Below are 19,588 nucleotides of genomic sequence, written 5' to 3'. Positions count from 1 at the left end.
ATATAAAATAGACATAGACATACAATGTAAAATGGCAACGATTTTAGTATACAGTAAGCCTAAAAATTAAGGTACCAGTTATGTTCACCCCCTGTAAATCCTAAACAAAGACAGGTATGTCATAATTGGAACAAGCTGTCAATAGCTGCGTCTTTTTAGCTCGAATATAAGACCTCATTCGTTGAAACCGTTCAAGAAATAAAGACACGACATCCAAAAACCAAAGGAAGATGCCAATTTAAAAGTTGCAGTTTGCTCCATTGCAAGCCCTATATTGATTTGTACACAAGGCGTTCTTGAACAAGAGAACTAACGCCGTGCTTCCGCGTAATTCCATTGATTAGCACGTTAAAACTAGCGTCGTGCTTTCATTGATTAGAACACAAAATTGCAACTTTTGATTTCGTTTCTTCCTTAGGGTTTTAGTAGATCACCGTTTCTTTAATTCTCAACCAATTTCAACAAATAAGGTCTTAAATCAGAGCTAAAAAGTACAGATAGTGACTGCTTGTTTTGACATATTTGTGCTTGTTTAGGATATACAGGGGTGAACATAACTGGTACCTTAATTATCGCGTTTCACAATACGATGCGCCGCCAGCGGTTGCTTTTGGCAGTCAAATTTTCGACTCCAGAGTCGACATCGCCGTTCTAGCTGCTATTGAATTTTCACGCGAGTGTGATAATAAATATGTTGAAAACAGCTCCACGAAGGATTCCCTGTGATCAATAGATAGAAAATGGATCTACTATACTTGTAAATTGTTGTTTTAGTGTGCATTCGCATGTAACATCATTATATTGACATTTAAACCCACAATGATCCATGTTCCTGTATTGGGCTATTCCAAAAAATAGGTGCACACCCCCTATAGAGGAGTAAATTTTCAATCAAAAAAATTTCCGGATTTCCAAGTTAGCTTTCTGAAAACGACTGGAAAATTCCAGTTGCCAATGTTACTAGAAAAAGCTTGGAAATCCAATCAAATGAAGGAAAAATCACGGAAATGTTAAAAATGAGCTCTCAAATTGAGGTTTTCTGATTTTGAACTATTGTTCTGCCGGATTTTTTGCCTTTGGACACTTTAAAAGTCTGGATTTCCAATAGTCACGACTGGACAAAAAGTCCGGATATCCGAACTCCTCTATAGGGGTGTGCATCTATTTTCTGGAATACCTATTATATTCGTATTCGCTACTTGCACGGTTCCGCCATTATGCACTATGTGCGGGAGAGCCTCGAACTGGCAGCATACATGAAAGGAAGAATTATGTAACCTTACACAGAACGTTATGACTAGTTCAATTCCCATTCATGTATGCTGCCAGTTCGAGGCTCTCCCGCACATAGTGCATAATGGCGGAACCGTGCAAGTAGCGAATTACGCGGGCTTTGGATGTCGACTCATTTTCCCATGATGCACTGCATATTTTGGCCTCGACCCAGCAACCGCTGGAGGCGCATCGTTTTGTGAAACGCGAGAATTATTTGGCTTACTTTATGTACTAGAAGTACCCTGTGATTAAAAAATAGCCACATCTCTAGACTTGCAGGTAATGAAAGGTAATGCTTGAACGCGACTAGAATATTTGACATCTGGGTACGGTGAAGGGACTACCCAGCAAACACAAAAACGTTTTTAAAACGTTTTAAATAAGTTATATTTTGGGTTTTGGTTTTCGAAATGTCATTGTAAACTATTTTTGCAAACATTTTTGGCCAAATATTTTGTCAACACTTAAATAACATTATGTTAAAATATTTGCACCCAGCAAACACAGAAATGTTCTTAAAATGTTTTTTACAAAACGTTTTAATAACATTTAAATGTCGGGTTATATAAAGGTCGTGAAAACATTTTAAAAACGTTATTGTAAATATTTTGGGCATACATTTTTTGCAAAATATTTTTTCAACCCCAAAATAACATTCTCTTTAGAATGATTTGTACCAAGTTTTCAAAAATGTTTTTGGAATGTTATTAAAACGTTTTTATACCCTTTATATAACCCGACATTTAAATGTTTTCTGTGAAATATTTGTGTTTGCTGTGCAGTAAATTACCAACAAATGTTTTTTTAATGTTATGAAAACGTTTTATACCATTAATGTACCCTTTATATAACCCGACATTTTAACGTTTTCTGACAACCTTTTTATAACCTTTTGCGAATGATGTCGAAAACGTTTTGTGTTTGCTGGGTATGCATGCATGGTCGGTTTCAAGAAGACTTCTGATGCCTTCAGCTAGAAATCTGACGAACATCGTTTTGAACTTAATCCTCTTTTTAAGGTATGGTTCAATGTCCACGAAAACAATCTTCCACTACTAAGTATCTTAGTTTCATAGTTCGTCTCAAAGCCCTTCCCAAAGTTGACAACCTTATGCGGAATGCGGATTTTTTTTTAAATTTTTTATTTTGCTTTTTATCTGTGGGACAAGCTTTTTGACAAGAATAGACCACCTTTTCATCTGTAAAGGAGGAACACTGACGTCAAGATGAAGAATTTTTTGAAATTTACGATTTAAGATTTTTGACGTCTGACGATGTCAGACGTGATATTTTGGTGTGATTGATTTAGAAGGAAAACAAACAGCGGGGAAACCCCGCAATTTACTCAATCCAGCGGGAATAACGCGCAAAAAGTGGGCGATTTTAATAATGCGCGCGGGGCTTTGAGACGAACTATTAAATTAAGATGGCCGTATACAACGTGCCTCTATCACGGTAGCTCGATTGGTTAGAGCGGCATGCGTGAAATGTGCGCAGGTCGCTTCCGGAAATCCTATCTTCCTAATATCATCGAGGCATCCCGTACAGACATATAACATGGCCATGACAAGACATTCAGCGCCACCTCATCTATGTTCTAAAAATTGTCCATGGTGATTCAATTTACGACCACTTCCATTCACATCACTATGACATTCCGTATGTAGCATTGATCAACGAGCCTCTCGATCCCTGAGATCCTGTCCTGATGGAGCGCTTTCCTGCAGTGTCTGGTCTTGTCAAAGGTATCTTACTTTGCGGACTCGCAATAGGAATATCCAACTAGCCTATAGATCCCCGGGAAGAGCGCTTTCTTTTCAGCATGTCCCCATAATAAAATCCAGTATTTTCATTGCTTGTGCGGGAACCCTTTTCCACAAACACACGGGTTATATATAAATACGACGACCGCGCTCTGAGCATGGCAACCACATCCTGGAGTCCGCGAATAACAACCACACTCACGATCATTTCAGCGCATACGACCGGTAATTAGTAGAGCCGTAATAAGGAAAAGCACGAACAACTAAGACTTCAATCACAAAGATTGTATTTTCATTCCTTGACATGTTTGAGCAAGATAAAACAAATCTAGTGATTTCACAAGGTTTGGTCCATCCAATTTCCGTGGATGTACATCATATCGATGTTCACTTCATTGTATTTCGTGCTGTATTTTCGTAAACAGTGTTTTGTCTTGTCAATGGTGTCTTACTAAGCGGACTTGGTATAGAAATATCCAACGAGCCTCTAGAACCTGCCCGGGAAGAGCGATTTCCTCTCTGCATGTCCTCATAATAAGATCCGGCGTACTTGCATTGCTTATGCGGGAACCCTTATCCATAAATTCATATTGCGCGCGTTTATCTTCAGCAGAGGCAGTACTTCGCTTTTTCGCGGCATTTTCGTAGAGCGTATCATTGTGTGAAATTGAGTTACGCGGCTTGTCATAAGTAGCATCATGATCAGTGGTCCGGTTGTCTTTACCATGCTGGCTACTTTGTCGTGTAACCGAATTGCGAGATGGTGGCGTATCATAAGTCTCTGATGACGTATTACCGAGACTGTTGTGTCGGAAAGACATGTTATTGTTATTATGAGACGCTGGTGTATCGTAAGTGCTGCTCCCAGACATCGTCTCATCTATATTATCTTGTTTCATGAGCGAATTACGCGAAGCTGGAGTGTCGTATGTGCTACTACCACTTGATACAATGGAATCACGCAATCTAGAATCTTGATTCCCTTTGGGTGTATTCTCATACAGTGTATCATATCTATTCAACTCTTGCGCAGTAGGAGTGGATCCTTTAACACTCCAGGTGTATCGTAGACAGATGACCCTGGGACAGTAATTGAATACCATTACTTTCCACTTCGTACGCATCCCTAGGCAAACTTGGTGATAGGTCATTAGGGATAGTTGCATAAGGCCCTTCAGCTTTAGAAAGATCAGAGCCATTAGGCTCTCTCTCACTTCCATTAATATTCATCGCAAAGTCATACATATCTTGCACTGGAACAAGAGCCGACAATTGACTTCCATTATTGAGTTTATCGTAAACTTCTGGGGAAACCCCATGTCCATCGTCGCCAAGGGTTCCATAGCCAGACGGCGAAGTTCCTCCCCATCTTGGCGTGATATTGATCTATTCAGTTTGGAGTAGTTAGGTGATATTTCTTGACGGCGTGATTTGGTAGGAGAACCATGTTGCGTTGATGTCGTTGATATCTGTCGATCCAGTCTGTCATACTCTCGGGATTGTTTTGGCGGGCTCCTAGCTGCCTCGTTTGAATGTTGGCCATCCAATGTTGCATATTGATTGCTACCACGTTTTGTGTTAGAGTCTTGGACATCTCCTAACACAACACCATAACCAGACGGTTCAATTTCACGAGTATCCTGTCGTGAATTTGACCTTTTAAATTGATCATACTCTGTGCTGTCTGGCAATGATGGCGTAGGCCCTGTTTCCCCGTATGGATGCGGGTCCAAATCTCCGTAGGGTTGAGGCCCGTCGTTACCATTCTCTGTGTACCCAGATTTACCGTCTGTCCTTTGAAAATTATCATATTCAATACTTTGTGGAATCAGACCGATTTTAACTTCATCATACGGTTCAGGATCCATTCTTGCACTAAACTGAACTTCATCGTACGGTTTTGGACTCATGCTTGTACCGATTGTTATTTCATCGTAGGGTTCAGGATTATCATTTCCTTTGCTATTTTTATTTTCTAAATCAGACCGTTGAAATGGTGTGTCCTCTTCGTCAGCGTTGGTTGGTACATGTGTTATATAAGCTTGTATTTCGGTTGGGATAAACTCGTGCTCACTGGTCGACACGTTGACACCTTCGATATCATCGACGCCAGTACCAGGAGATTTAGGATGCACCTGCTTGACTTTATGCACCTCTGCATATTTAGCGGTTGCACCACCTTTCAGTTCAACATTGCCCTCACTTCCCATGGCGCCGTTCCCACCATCTCTGTTCAAGCCCTTACTATCAATATAAGCATATGCATACCCGCCGAGGCTTTCATCTGGTAAGTAAGAGTCTGTGCCAGAAGGTGATGGAAATTCAACGCTACCTCCGGCTTGATGCAATAAGTCGGCGATTTCGTGGTATTGGTTCCCTCCTCTAACACATGGTTGCTGTGGAGTTTCGTGGTTTTCATCAGCACCATCAGATACAACAGCGTCGCTGGCAGCTGATGTTGACGTATTCAGGTGATCTGTTGGCGTTTGTCCGTCAGGGATCTCTGCATACGCTGAATCACCTGGACGTCCGTTACTTGCACCTGAAAGAAAAATAATGAGATGCGTATAAATTGCGCTCGATTGATACAAACATTCTCGCCATGGTCAGCCAATCCTGAACAAGGGATTCGGAGGACCAGGTACACAATAAGTACATGATTTGTTTCTTTTATAGTATTTTTGATTTGCTTTTTGTGGGCCAACCGGTCTAAGATGTTGCTGCTACCACATCATCTACATGCAGATGAATCATAAATTTGTAGAAAGAAAGTTTGTAGAAAGAAATGATACGATATGTGTGCCCTCAAATTAAAAAGTATGAGAAATTTAGTCAAAATACTCTATTGATAGCTGAATCAACATCTTGTCCCGCCACAACTGTAAATCTCTGGCGTGTGACTATCAATAAGGACTCAATGGAGTTGCGCAAAGTCAATTTAAATCAAAACAACATGGAAATCAAATAATAATTGAGTCTTGGTCTTCCACATGGCCACCATTTCTCTGTATGCAGCTCTCCTCAACATGGCATTCACACCACGCCTTGTCAACTTGCACAATTAATTATGCGTCTCTGGAGTTCATCAAGGTATGCAGGAGGACTTGTGAAAACCTTTCATTTTAGATTGTGCCACGAGAAATCCATTGGTGTAAGATCAGGAGATCTTGGTATGGGCCATTCCACTTGGTGACTCAAAGAAATTACAGTTGTCCTTCTATGTTAAGGAGGACCATCTTGTGCCCACCAAGCACGTTGTTTTCATTTTAACTGGCTTTGCGCAACTGCGTTTTTACTCGGCTCACACAAATAGCCACTGAGTCCTTATTAATAGTCACACACCAGTGATGTTACAGTTGTGGGAGGACAAGATGTACGTGATTCAGCTATTAACAAGAGCATTTTGAACAAATATCTTGTTCTTTTATTCTAGTGGCAGTTTTGAACTGTGTTAATATGTTTAATTTGATACACACTGTATGTACACATTGTCACAAAATAAAACTTTCAACGATATTATGACAAGATCGAACGTTTAAATTAAAGTTTATTTGTTTACGAATTTTCTCCTGTTGGCTTCTCATAATGTTGGCCGTGTTAGCTATCACAGAATTATGAGTTCATTATTTGGTCGTTGTTACAAAATAGCGCCATGCACGTAAACTTAACGTAGACGGCGCTATGCTTTCTTCTGCTGGTGCGCAGCCAGGTCATGTGCTCTGTTTCAGAAACTTTGAAGCAACTACTTATTTGATATTAAAACGGATGAACTTGTTCTTTGGAGAGTGTGTTAAGTCTAATGAAGTTGAACCATTCTTACCTCCACGGGTGAGCAGCTCATAAGCAGTTGCAGGGTCAGACAATTTTCTGAAAGAATTAAAGAATAACATTAAATTTCAACCAGTAATTCGTTTTGTACTTTTAGTCGACAACACAAGAATAATGATTCATGATACAACAGCTTCGAGAGCTCAAAAAGTACCTTAATTACCATGATTACAGACAAGGGTGTCTATCCAAAGTAGATCGTGGAGTGTGTGTGTGTGGGGGGGCATGATTACACGTGAACATTTTAAATATGTCCTCATAGAAAACCATTACGTCGCACTTGTGTGACGCAGGGCGGTTTGAAATGGTGTTTACAACCTTTGAAGCCATTTGGTGGACACTTTGTACATGTAATATTATTGTATAAAATTCATTTAAGTTGAAAAAAGTTCATAATGAATGCCGAAATGAAGCAATTCGCTGCAAATTTACGCCCATGCATACAGGACTGGAGGGATGGATTTACTTAAACACCGTATTTGTAACACACACTTAGGACTTTTCACTGTTGGTGAATCCCTAAATAAACGCGTTATGTCAATTTGGCTCCATGCAAGAGTGCTGATTGGTTACAAATGGAATTATGTGACATCACACGTTCACGTACCGCGTTCACGTTCCTTGCACTGTCTACTTATTATAAAGTAGGGGAGAGCGGGGAGTGTTCGCCCTATTTTTTTCTGACCAGCCTAGCGATGTCAATTTTATGGTTAGGGATGACCTGATTAGCCCATGTGACAGCCCTATGCCTTAGCTATATACGACCACAATCCCAGAACTATAGGCCTTACAATAGCAACAGGATAGAGCAAACAAAAAAGTTTTGCAAAGTGGCGAACTTGCCCCATATTGGGGCAGGTTCGCCCATATGGTGGGGTAAGTTCACCCTAATCACAAAAAAGGTTTAAACATTGCGTAACAATAACATATTCCATGCAAACATTTAGCAAGAGTATACAGGGCATTCATTCTCTTCTGGGGAGTCACTAAATTTGTTGCAGGGGTCGGGTCAGGGTAAAATGTAGGGGTCCAAAGTGAGCTTAAACGTATCATGTTTACAACTTCGGGGAGATTATGGATTAGGACATAAACGGTGGTATGAGTAATACTGATACCACATAACTTTAAAAAACATGGTTTTCTGTAGTTTTACCTTGTTTAATGGTATAATTATCAATATTTTACATAATACGCTGATGGGGCAGGTCCGCCCTCCAGTTTGGGGTAAGTCCGCCCGGGGAAGATATAGGGCGAACATGCCCCATCCTCAAAAGGGCGAACGTGCCCCTTGTGTACATTTTTGTAATTTTCTTTAGGGTATGCAAAATACAAATCGAATAAGGAGTTTATAACTGCATTAAATCTTTAACAAATCCCATATGTTACAAATACAGATTTCCATTAAAACCATCTGTATTTATGTATCAATGATAACACAACATTATTAATGCAAGAAAAAATTACGTTTTGGTGTTATTTTTTTGTTTTGGCTGCAGTTCGATGAACACGTCACTATATGTCGCGTATATAATATGAGAATTTTATAATGACCTATGTCACCTAATTTTGCCATCACCAAATTCCCCGATAGCCGTAGTGCTGAGAAACAAGGGGTGGGCGAACCTGCCCCTAGGGCGAACACTCCCCGCTCTCAGGAAAACCATTACTCTTTTCCGTAAGTATATTAAACGTGTCCACATTTCCCAAAATCCTTTGTAAAGAAACAGGAACTACGTCATCGAAAATGCGCACATCGTCACTGCGAACGCACGCTCAATTTTTCAAGCGTTTGCATCGAAGATGTGATGACGTAGTGTTTCGTTTTTAGAGGATTTTGGGGATGATGCAGAAATGGTCAATTGCCCAGCAAATACCATAGTATTGCTCACCTTTCACGCTTTCTTCTCTTTCTTCTGTAGCACACCGCAATCACGGAAATCACTATAATGACGATTAACACCCCCGCTATGATCCCAATCAGTCCCATCATATTCCTAATTTTGTTTTCTCCCGTAAACAGTCCTCCTCCTTTTCCAGGGTTGGACACGGGACCTCCAGGAAGCGTCCCTGTGTCTGTAGTATCAACTTCGCTGTTAGTGGCATCGACGGTTGTGATAAGAGAAAAGTTAACTGGTAGCTCTGGAGTAGGGAGTTTTTCGGAGATTTCTGATGTATTCCCTGGAGCAACTGAAGAAAGAGAGAAGAAATGCTCATTAAAATTACATTTGGTAATCGTGCCTGGCACATCATGTATTGTCATTTGGGATGAAATTTTTACTTGATCTCTCTAAATATAAAATTACATTCCTTAAGTTAGCTCGTCCATCAAATTGATGATGACCATGACAACAAAGTTTAAAAAGACAAATAAGATTTATGTGTGCGCATATGGCTAATGAGTCCAATCCGTGCGCAGAACAGCTCTATGACAAACAGGACATTTGGTCGGGACGCTCGCTGCTGTATTACAGTTGACTCTGGACTTGCGTACCTGACTTTTGGTTTGGGATTCCTTGATCTTATTCACAAATACTCCGCCAGAAATATTTTGAAGGCTCAAGCTCCTTGCCCCTTTTCTTTTTTTCACGATTTCTCTCTCATTTTATTTGTCTGAGGGCACTTTTCTCTTTCAATTTTTGTCAGGGGACACCCTGCCTCCACTAGCTACGCTACTGTCACCAACACATTTTTCGAACTTATTTCAAAACGTCAAAAGTGCAATGTTAAACACACGCTTATACTCAATCAGTTTAAGGTATACATGTGCTACGAGTCAAGGTGTCATGCTAAAAAATGAAGGCATAATTACCGGGCATAATTATGTCTATATCCTGCCTTCAAGTAACGCATATCAAAGATAGAGGATATAACTTTCCAAGAATACGTTAAAAGCCTTGAATATGCACGCATGTTGAAAGTAGGTAGGGGCTCACCCAAGTCACATAAAAGTAACTTTAGAAAGGCGTTTTCGTCATAATACGCTTGGCCAATTGCACATTCTTCATGTTCTGAATCTTGTATAATTATAATAAAATACTATAGACCTGTCTGGGAGGCGTGCTTAAAGCAACACGTGTCCGTAAATAAGTTCATCAGAGTTGTCAATGAAATAATTCATAAAAGTGCTTGTATACGCGTATAATATCCAAGGAAATATTTGGGTAAAATGATGTTTCATACCTCAATGACAGTTCCGTGCTAGTCCCACCATAACAATTTCTCTTCTCCTTCCTTGACGTTTGAGGCGCTATTTTGGGGCTTGAGCCTTGGTAGCTCTTGGTCAGGGCCTGTCGGCCTGAGACTTGGTCATATTGGCTGCAGAAAGTGATTACCCATCTATATCTCGGATTAGTATGTTGGCCCACTTTTCATTATAGCTTCTTTTATGTGTTCTATATTCCAGTTTAGTTCTCTGTATCTGATATTTGCGTCCTTCCGCGATTTTGTGTCGCAATTATATTTATGACCAACTCCTAAACCCCAAAGTAGAGCCACCAACGACAGGTTCCAACAGGAAGAAGAAGAGGAGGAGCGGGAGCACTGGTCATTCATTTTGAGAAATTGCTATGGAAAAACCTATGGTGTAGCACAAAACTGTCAAGGTATGAAATATTGTACCCAAATATTTTCTTGGATTTATATACAAGAACCTTTCTGAATTACGTGTGGAAAGTGTTTTTTGCTGGCCAACTGATGACCGACTTAAACTTTTAATCTTAACACAAAATCATTCCTCAGGCCCTACCTAAAAACAATCCTTGTTTGCTTTCGGATTGCATCTGTCACGAAATGCAAATTACAACTCAACGCTTCACGTAGGATGGGTGTGAGCAAAAACATCGTATTTTTAATTCAAATGTTTTGTTCTTGAGACTCTGTGAGCCTGGTACAATGGTGTAAACAGCCCCCATTTGAAGGTTCAAATCTGTAGAATGCGTTTAGGCGAGTTCACATGTTTTTCCTATCGGAAATTAGCATTATCTCTGAAGCAATCAACTGTTATGTTTATATGGTTGCATGGTTTACATGCCGATTGAGGTTCGAACAACAAACAACCAGTGAACTGACTACTAGTAGTAGGCCTCATTCCAATATGGCTGGTGTTGAAGGGGGAAAGCGTGGAAACTGGCACATATGAATTTGAGGTTACTGACCTACATCAAAAGTAGGTATGTAGGATTGTAGGTCCTACCCTTGACACATTGGAATCCAATTAGGAAACATTAACCATATGATTAGATTTTCATCCGTGTACCCGGGCTGTTTACGCGGCGCTTGTACGTATGACGTCAAATTTGATAGGCAGGATTAGATTTTCGGACGTGGAGGTAGCTTCTTTAAAAGCACTGTGTTGTTAATATTGAACGACATTTGACAAATGGGGTATCAAAATGCGCGTGAATAAATCATCTTCTTTCTATGTAGAAATATTGTGGAAACAATAATTGGTTCTGAAGCTATAGGCGTATTTATAACAGTTGTGTTACTTTTTATGCAGACTTTAGAATTTGAATTCAATTAAAGCAGTGTTTGTTTAAAACTGGCAGGCCTATAATATCTAAGTGGTGACAATAAGGAACACAACCTTGAGATATAGCTTAAACTAATGAATATGGTGCATGAAATTTTGTTTCAAACATTATAGACCCAATACTAGTAACAGGTAAAATAATGCTGTCAATATCAATAACACTTCTTACATTTCTTCACTGCATGAACATTTTGTGGTGCAATAGAAAGGGTTTATTGTAAATTAATCAATGAAAACCAAAGAGTTTTATTGTTATCGGAGAGGCTGCTGAGAACAAATTATGTTTCACATATTATAAAATTTAGTATTTTCAAAGAACCCTAGGCGAAATGTCAACCATGGTAGAATGGTTGACCATGGTAAACCATGGTATATTGACCAACAACTCGTTCATTGGTCAAACAGTAACTCGCCAAATGGTCTATCTGTAACTCGCCCATCGGTCTACTCTAACCGTAATTTGCCAATTGGTCTAACGGCAACTCGCCAAATGGTCTAATTGTAACTAGCCAAATGGTCTAACAATAACTTGCCCTTAACTCGCCCTTAACTCGACTCGCCAAATGGTCTAACCGTAACTCGCCCAATGGTCTAACCGTAACTCGCCAAATGGTCTAACCTATAACTCGCCCTTAACTTACCACCACCTTACTCGCCAACTTACCATTCCCGACATAAAAGAATAAGAACAGCTAATCATCAGGAATTATACCACAATAATTAATATATTTACAACATGTGGAGAGAAAGAATAACATTTCCTATTTTCATTAATGTTCATTCAAAACGGATTGTACACAATATATACCTGTAGTGGTAGGCTGTATTATCCTGATACATTCACGAAGCTGAGTAGTACTTGCTTCAGATTCAACCCAGCCTTCACAACATCGCATAGCTGTCTTATAAGCACGTCTATATCGAATCTCCAAACGAGTCTTTTCAACTTCTCTGGGTTAAAAACAAAAGAGTCAAATCAAAAGACAGTGTTATAAAGACATGGAACAAAAAATGATGATTACTTTTTTTTCTATACGTGCAATATCATGTAAAGATGTTTTTTAAAACATCTTTGAAGAACAAGATTCATTGTTGGTATTGTTTATTTGTTTGCTGCTATTCTGTTTGTTTGGGGTTTTTTTTGGAGAAAAAAGACAGCCATTATAAAAAATTATACATTTCATAAGTTTTGTTTATAGCAAATGTCACATTACAATGAACGGTCCCAAACATGAATCAGAAACAAATGGCTACGCATTAAACACGTTAAAGAAAGAAACTATATGAAAGTTTATGAAGAAAATACAGGGAAGTGGATATGTCCAAGGTCGATGTCCGCATGTGCATTTCCATTGTTTTGTCCAAATTTGAGGGAAATAAAATGTAAAGGGTCTACCTGCCTCAGAATGACACATGAACCAGTACGAACTAAGCTGGAATCATGTTTCCTATTGTGTTAGTATTTTCAGTGCAATAGGGTTTGATCGAATGTTGACTTAAGGTGGTACTACACCCCCTGATAATTTTGTGACTAATTTGGCATTTTTCTCAAAAAATAACTACACACTGGTAATAAAAGTTATGTATATTATAGGGACAAGGAATCCAATTACTGCACTGAAAATTCAGCAACTCAAGGCAAGTAGTTATTGATTTATTGATCAAATATTGGTTTTCCCTCATTTTTGACTGTAACTGTTTTCTGTGCTGAAATAAAATTTTCAGTGCAGTAGTTGTAGTCCTTGCCCCTATAATATACATCTTACTTGTCACCAATGCGCTATAATTTTTTGAGAAAAATGCAAAAATAGGCACAAAATTGGGCAGGGGTGTAGTACCCCCTTAATGTTAACAAATGCCAAATACGTGTTTTCTCCGAATTTTACTACAGGTTATTTCTATGACAAAAGTACTAAAATGTCACTTAAACGCTTTATTAGTCAAAAAATAGCTCATAGAATTGTTTTAATTTTCACATAATACGTTCAGGTTGATATATTTTGAAATAGAAAAATGAAAAAAAAAAATATGGTTACGGGAATACTTTTTAAAGACAAAATCAAGCCACATCCACCTTAAAGGAAGGTGACCTGATATATTTGGAAAACCAAATTCTTTAAAACTTATGTATAACATAAACTGTTGTCCCTTTCAAGCATTCATGCAAAAAGATCATGTAAATGTTCACTGTAAATGCATGGAAGTACTGACATTTAATACAGCGTAAAACTGGTAGTCTACAGTGTTTTTATTAATGATAATCATCATGATCATGTAATAAATTGTTATCAAATGAAAGATCCTATTTTTCTCATTAACATACTGAAATTAGGAGTTCCAAAGCTGTGTATTTCCGAAGATATCATCAAAAAACAGCTGAATAAGTCAAAAATGTTGTATACCACATTTGAGACTAATCGACAGTTTTTTGACGATTTCTTCGGAAATATACAGATTTAGAACGCCTAATTTCAATATGTTAATGAGAAAAATATGGGCTTTCACCTGATACCAAAATCTACATTTTGATAGGGTAAAGTTGGGGATGAGGCTGTCAATCAGGTCACCCACCTTTAAGGCTGTATCTATAGGAAGTGTTTCATACCTGTAAATGGTACATCTATCCCAATCCCAAAAACCACATCCTTTAGTGGTTCTCACCGTCTCGGTGAATGTAACCGTTGTTTGGTAGCTTACGCTGTTACTGAAAATAAAACGATACATAATAATTATTATTAATTATTAAGAACACATTGTAATGGTATTTACTAGAAGTAGGATCGCTATATTGTTTTTCTACGGCAAATATTGGTGAAGGGCTCATACAATAATTTTATATGTAGATTGCCTTTGAAACAGTCAGGGCCTTCAAAGTAGTGTTCTTTTGGGGATACACTGTATAATTCTTAAAATAACGCGAAAACAGTGGCGTAAAAAGTCACGAGTTTAATTCAAAACAATGTTCAACGAACCACATGATAGTTATTTTTAAACTTTTCCCTTCGTTCTGTTTTTCTGTCATCATAGAGTCACGTCTTCGGATGCAAACTTTGACCTATTTTCATATCATATCATAACATATTCCTCTGCAGCTATCAGGGAAACACAGTAATTACATTTTGTTTTGACTTGAGCATACCCTACAGAGAAGCGAACAGATATCTTAAGTTTTAGAACGCAAGAGACATTTTATTTCCAGTGAAAAGACTTGAAAATTTGAACGCGGCGACGTCTATACTTATTTTTTAATTAACAATTGAATTTTATTATTATTTTTTTTCCCTTTGAAGGTGAGCTTTCTTTTCGATCGCACTGTATTATGTTAGCTTATGTTTACAGATCCATGTAAATTTACTTTAGTAACCAAGCAAACACGCTCATTTTACAGAAAACGTTTGAATGGCTGGTTATATAGACCTTTTTCTGATGACGTCACCTAATCGATATTGGGGTCTGAGATGTAAACAAACAACACGTGCGTTTCTCACGTGTCCACGGTGTAAAAACACCAAATACTGCATATTTTCTCCTCTGTTTTGTCATATGTCACTTTAGCTTCCATAAAATAACTGTACCAAATAACCTATACTAGTTAACTTTGTTCCAGTTTGTTTTGATGCCATAAAATTCAAAAGATACGGAAAAATCGCGATGCTATTTAAAATTCAATCTTTGTTTTGTTTCACAATTTTGTTTACTTTTTACACCGTGGCGAACTAAACGCGTACTGCGAGCTGGCAATTCCGCGCAGGACGCCTAGAGTGGCGCAAAGTTGATCGCGCGCGCCGGCGCGGTATTTGCGTTTGGGTGCTGATGACTCGAATGCTGGACCCCAATATCGATTGATTGGTGACGTCTGAGAGTATAAAACGTTTGTAATAACATTCATACACATTTTTGAAAACTTGATGCAAAACATTTTAACATAATGTTATAAATGACAAACATTTCGAATAAAAATCCAAAATTTTTACAATAACCACAACATTTTGACAACATTTTAAACATGTTGTTGCATTGGGTTTTTTTTTAAATATAAATGTTTAAAAACGGCGTTAAAAGCGTTTTCAAGACTTTATATAACCTGAAATTTCAATGTTCTTAAAACGTTTTGACTATTAAAACTAAAATATACATTTAAATAAACCTTAATATTCCACGTTGTTACATTTTCGTGTTGGCAGGGAATGAGCTTTATAGGATTATTGTAAGTCAGTGGATAATTCGATATCTTTCAACTTTGTGTGTAGTTGACTTTAAACATGTTGAGGGTTTAGTGCAAGAAAGGTCTATCTGCAATAGCTGCCAGGTGTCATTTGTGTATATAACTGTATAATATAGAATGTAGAAATGGTCAAATTGTCTATAGGGCAGCTATTGCAGATAGGCCGTTTTTGCATCAAACTCCTCGATGTTACATTTCCGCGCAATTGAGCACTTATTTACGCTTGTTCATATTTAAAGGTGAAACATATCTTGAACTTGTTCATGCCGCTGTTTACACCTTATCGTGTTGCAACAATGTTTACTGGCAACGTATCACAGTAAACATTCAACATTTCGTGGGAAAGGTCTATAAATATATCATGGATGCAGATTATTTATCCTGACGTTCAAATATAAATTTGTAATTAAATCAGAAACTGGAAATAAAATAATGTTTGTTTTTCATGAATGTTTGTTTTGAGATGAAATGTTGAGCAACTGTAGCAAGATCACAAGTTAACCATATTGCGCACAAAAAGTGTCTTTAAACTTGGAAAAGAGTCCACAATTTAAAAACCAATAGGCGTAATTGTGTAAATTTATGTTTTCAATAGACGCAATATCTATACTGCAATTTGTTGGATCTCCTGCGACCTATCAAGTTACATTTTGAATGGGCGAATGTCGAATTGCAAACAACGACAAACTGAGCTATACATTGAGAAACTTTTCTAACAAGTGGCCAGGACAAAAAGACAACAATTTATCTTCTGTAAGCAATATATTTTTGTTTGTATTTTTCACAACTTTACTTTTGTTTTCACTTTTTTGTTTAGGTTTTCCTTTGTTTTAGTGCTTTTGTTTCTATAGTATTTTGTGCGTTATACAGCTGTAAAGCAAAGGCCCATTCAGTGATTTGCTCATCCGGACGATCATAAAAATCATCCAAATTCAGATTTTGGAACCTTTGTCATAGATGTGCTAACATAGCCTGCTAGTGGTTCAGCCGAAAGCCGTGTATTTAAGACAAAATAAAACATTTTACATGAATCTGTAATTTATATACTGACAGTACCGTATATAAATTAGCTACATGTATTTGAATGGGGCTTCAACTTCGTCAATACTGCTGTTTTCTTTGTTTTTTGCCAAATCTTTCATTTCAAAAATACTAAATGACAATTTGAATGATGTATCGTTCCCTTTAAAGCAAATTATACAAAACAAATTACAAAAAATTGTTTTTTACACTTGCGCTGGGATCACTGAACGTTGGATGCTCCTGACCAGACATCAGGCAGATCTCCATCCTTTGGATAACAATCAACAAAGAGGATAATGTCTGGTGCATCTTGGTATAGGCTACATGTATGCATCGTAAGTTGTGAAAAGCACAGAAAAGAACAAAAAATCAAATTTCAATTGAGATTGACTGAAGAAAATATGTTGTCATTAATTTTTTTCTGCTTACTGGAACCTTTCTCTTTGTATGCCAGTTTGACATTTTTTTTTCAAATTCGATCTTCACCCATTCAAATACTTCTAACTTTCGCTTGTACAGGTCGCAACAGATCCAAAGAGGAGTAGAAACTGTCAGAATAAGATATTGCATACACGAGAACATAAATATACCAGATAATGGTTTAGTTTTATGATACTTTTTGCGCGCAATCAAGTTTAACAATGTTCTGAAAAGTTTTTTTGAAACATCATGGCCCTATTGTTCCTTCCTCACTATCGAGAAGTATTTGAAATCGGAGTGAAGGAGTGATACCTCGGGGCTAGATTCAGGTTCACGGTCGTCTGACCCCGGTGATCAGGCCCATTTTGGGGAGTCACATGATGAATTTCCGAATAAAAATCATTCTTGTGGGTCATCTCTATAAACGTTGTCAACAATAGTAAATAACCAAATAGGAATACCACAAGTTGAGTTGATGTGGTGAAAAACCAGGTGGGGGGTTAAAAAAATCGGATTTTCGGATGCTTATTTTCTCTACACCTAATTTGTTGCTTTTACCAAAATTTTGCTCAATTGGGCTCAATGGTCTTCACTGAACACCCACCTATCGAAGGAACACCAAAACCGTGCTACATCCCCGTATACCTTCAACCAGGAAGACCCCGGCTGAAAATGACTGGTAACACCAGAATTAATTCATGTATACCAATAGGCCTTCAACAATGTTCAACTAAACTGCCCTTTTTGGTTAACACGTTTCACTTTCGCACGATATTAATGGTTGGAACTGAAATCATATGAGCATATGATCATATTGATCAGGCATTAAACTTTAGATCTATGTTATACCACATGCAGTAGTATAATCACCCTTTTGAAATGAGGACATGCGGGTATATAGAGGAAATACTTCGCGAGAATTTCCGATCTTCGTTTCCGACCATTCATTATAGTATAGGCCTAATATGCCTACTCTTGGTGATTATGTATTTGATGTCAGGTGTTTAGTCCAGTCAACTTGACCTATACCTTTATCGTGAAAATCAAAAAATAAACGTTTAGAAGTGTTTAAAAAAAGTGTAATATAGAAATTCTAAACACTTGTATTTTAAATCCCACTGCAAAAACAGGTTAAACACTTTTCTAAACACAATTTTGCCATCACTTTGTAAACACGTTTAGAAGCTAAACACCATGTGTCAAATTTCTGAACATTGGTTAAAATAGTGATGGTGTTTATTAATTTCTAAACATCTGACATCCATATTCTAAACACAACGTTTCTAAACACATTCTTGCCATCACTTTGTAAACACTGTTTTTTGCAGTGCTAGTGTATGATGCTCTTGAATATAGTTCTTATACCTTACCTTATTTTATGACTGCAATACCCTTCCGTATCAGACAAGGCTATAACACCACTTGTGAGAGTTGACATTGTCAGAAAAACAATAGATGTTGGTAGTAGTAGTCCTGAAAACATCGGAAATGACCATGTAACACTGGCAGTAGATACATGTTGTGAATCCCGGCTACTGGTTTTACATTTCCCCATCGTGTAAAGTCGTAGACAGTATAATAGTTGAGATCGGAGTGAGGAAATATGAGAATTAGAAGTGGTTGAGCTATAATATAGTATTATTAACGAAGTCCAATCAGTATCTTTTCAGTACTATACTTGTTCAACTTGACTGGTTATCATGGTTATTGTATTGCCAAGTTGTATATTTCCCTCGTCGGCATCGGCACCAATTTTGTTTGCAAGTATTTATCACAACACCTTTGGTGGTGGATTCCCATACACCACTAGGACTGCACTGTGCACGTATAGAGGATATATCAGCTGACTTACCAACAAGGCCAAGGCCAAACAAGCACAGATTTTAGTGTGGATTTAGTTTGTTGGTAGAATCATGTTTGGCGGTTCCCGTCACGTCGTGTCTTACTGGTTCCACCAATTTCAACGTAGTGATTGAACAGTTAAGTCAGCTGAGAACCAAGATCATGATACTTCTGGTAGAATCATGAGGCATTTTCTTGAATTGTAAAGTGGGTGGTGGATGAAAAAAAACCAAAACCCACTTACCTCCTATGACACATTACGTTTATAGGAATTATCCGTCAATGACCTATACATGATTTACTTTTTTCTTGGGACAATCTATGCGTAACAAACGCTTTGATAGTTTGATAATGCTGAAGTCACACGATCATTTTTTCCCTTCGTTTTTTCAAACATGACTTCAGAAGCCCCCTCACAGAACCCTTTACAAATTACATTGGTGCTGGCAAGATTAGACCTACACTGTATATAATTTATTTGGTAGTATTCATGAATGCAAATTCTATGATGTTAATTAATGCAATTTTGGTTGTAACGATGGGGTTATGAAGGAGAAAAAGGACAAAGGGTTTGAGAAAGCGTATCTGGGCAAAACCCCGGGGGGCACTCAACACAAATTATCATTATGTTCCCCCGGAAAGACACTCTTTTTGGAAATAGAGTTCCGAAAGACCCTTGAT

General features: G+C 37.9%; 1 protein-coding gene across 1 annotated transcript; it reads right to left on the bottom strand.

Annotated features, from left to right (window-relative positions):
* Positions 1-2,017: 2,017 nt before the first annotated feature.
* Positions 2,018-18,942, bottom strand: LOC140141858 (uncharacterized). The gene is made up of 6 exons (XM_072163728.1): positions 18,436-18,942; positions 14,003-14,101; positions 12,206-12,348; positions 8,756-9,053; positions 6,859-6,905; positions 2,018-5,580 (listed from the first exon to the last, which is right to left on the bottom strand). The coding sequence occupies exons 1-6, from the start codon at positions 18,618-18,620 to the stop codon at positions 4,265-4,267; spliced, it is 2,088 nt and encodes a 695-aa protein (XP_072019829.1). The 5' UTR covers positions 18,621-18,942; the 3' UTR covers positions 2,018-4,264.
* Positions 18,943-19,588: the final 646 nt, after the last annotated feature.

The sequence above is a fragment of the Amphiura filiformis genome, chromosome 20 (assembly GCF_039555335.1).
Source record: "Amphiura filiformis chromosome 20, Afil_fr2py, whole genome shotgun sequence".
NCBI classification, from domain to species: Eukaryota; Metazoa; Echinodermata; class Ophiuroidea; order Amphilepidida; family Amphiuridae; genus Amphiura; species Amphiura filiformis.
This window is presented reverse-complemented; position numbering and strand designations above follow the sequence as displayed.

Coding starts and splice junctions, on each gene's coding strand:
- LOC140141858 (XM_072163728.1), bottom strand. CDS start 18,620: ATGGGGAAATGTAAAACCAGTAGCCGGGATTCACAACATGTATCTACT. Junction 14,102..18,435: donor TATTGCAGTCATAAAATAAG/GTAAGGTATAAG, acceptor TTTTATTTTCAG/TAACAGCGTAAGCTACCAAA. Junction 5,581..6,858: donor TGAGCTGCTCACCCGTGGAG/GTAAGAATGGTT, acceptor TTTTTCTTTCAG/GTGCAAGTAACGGACGTCCA.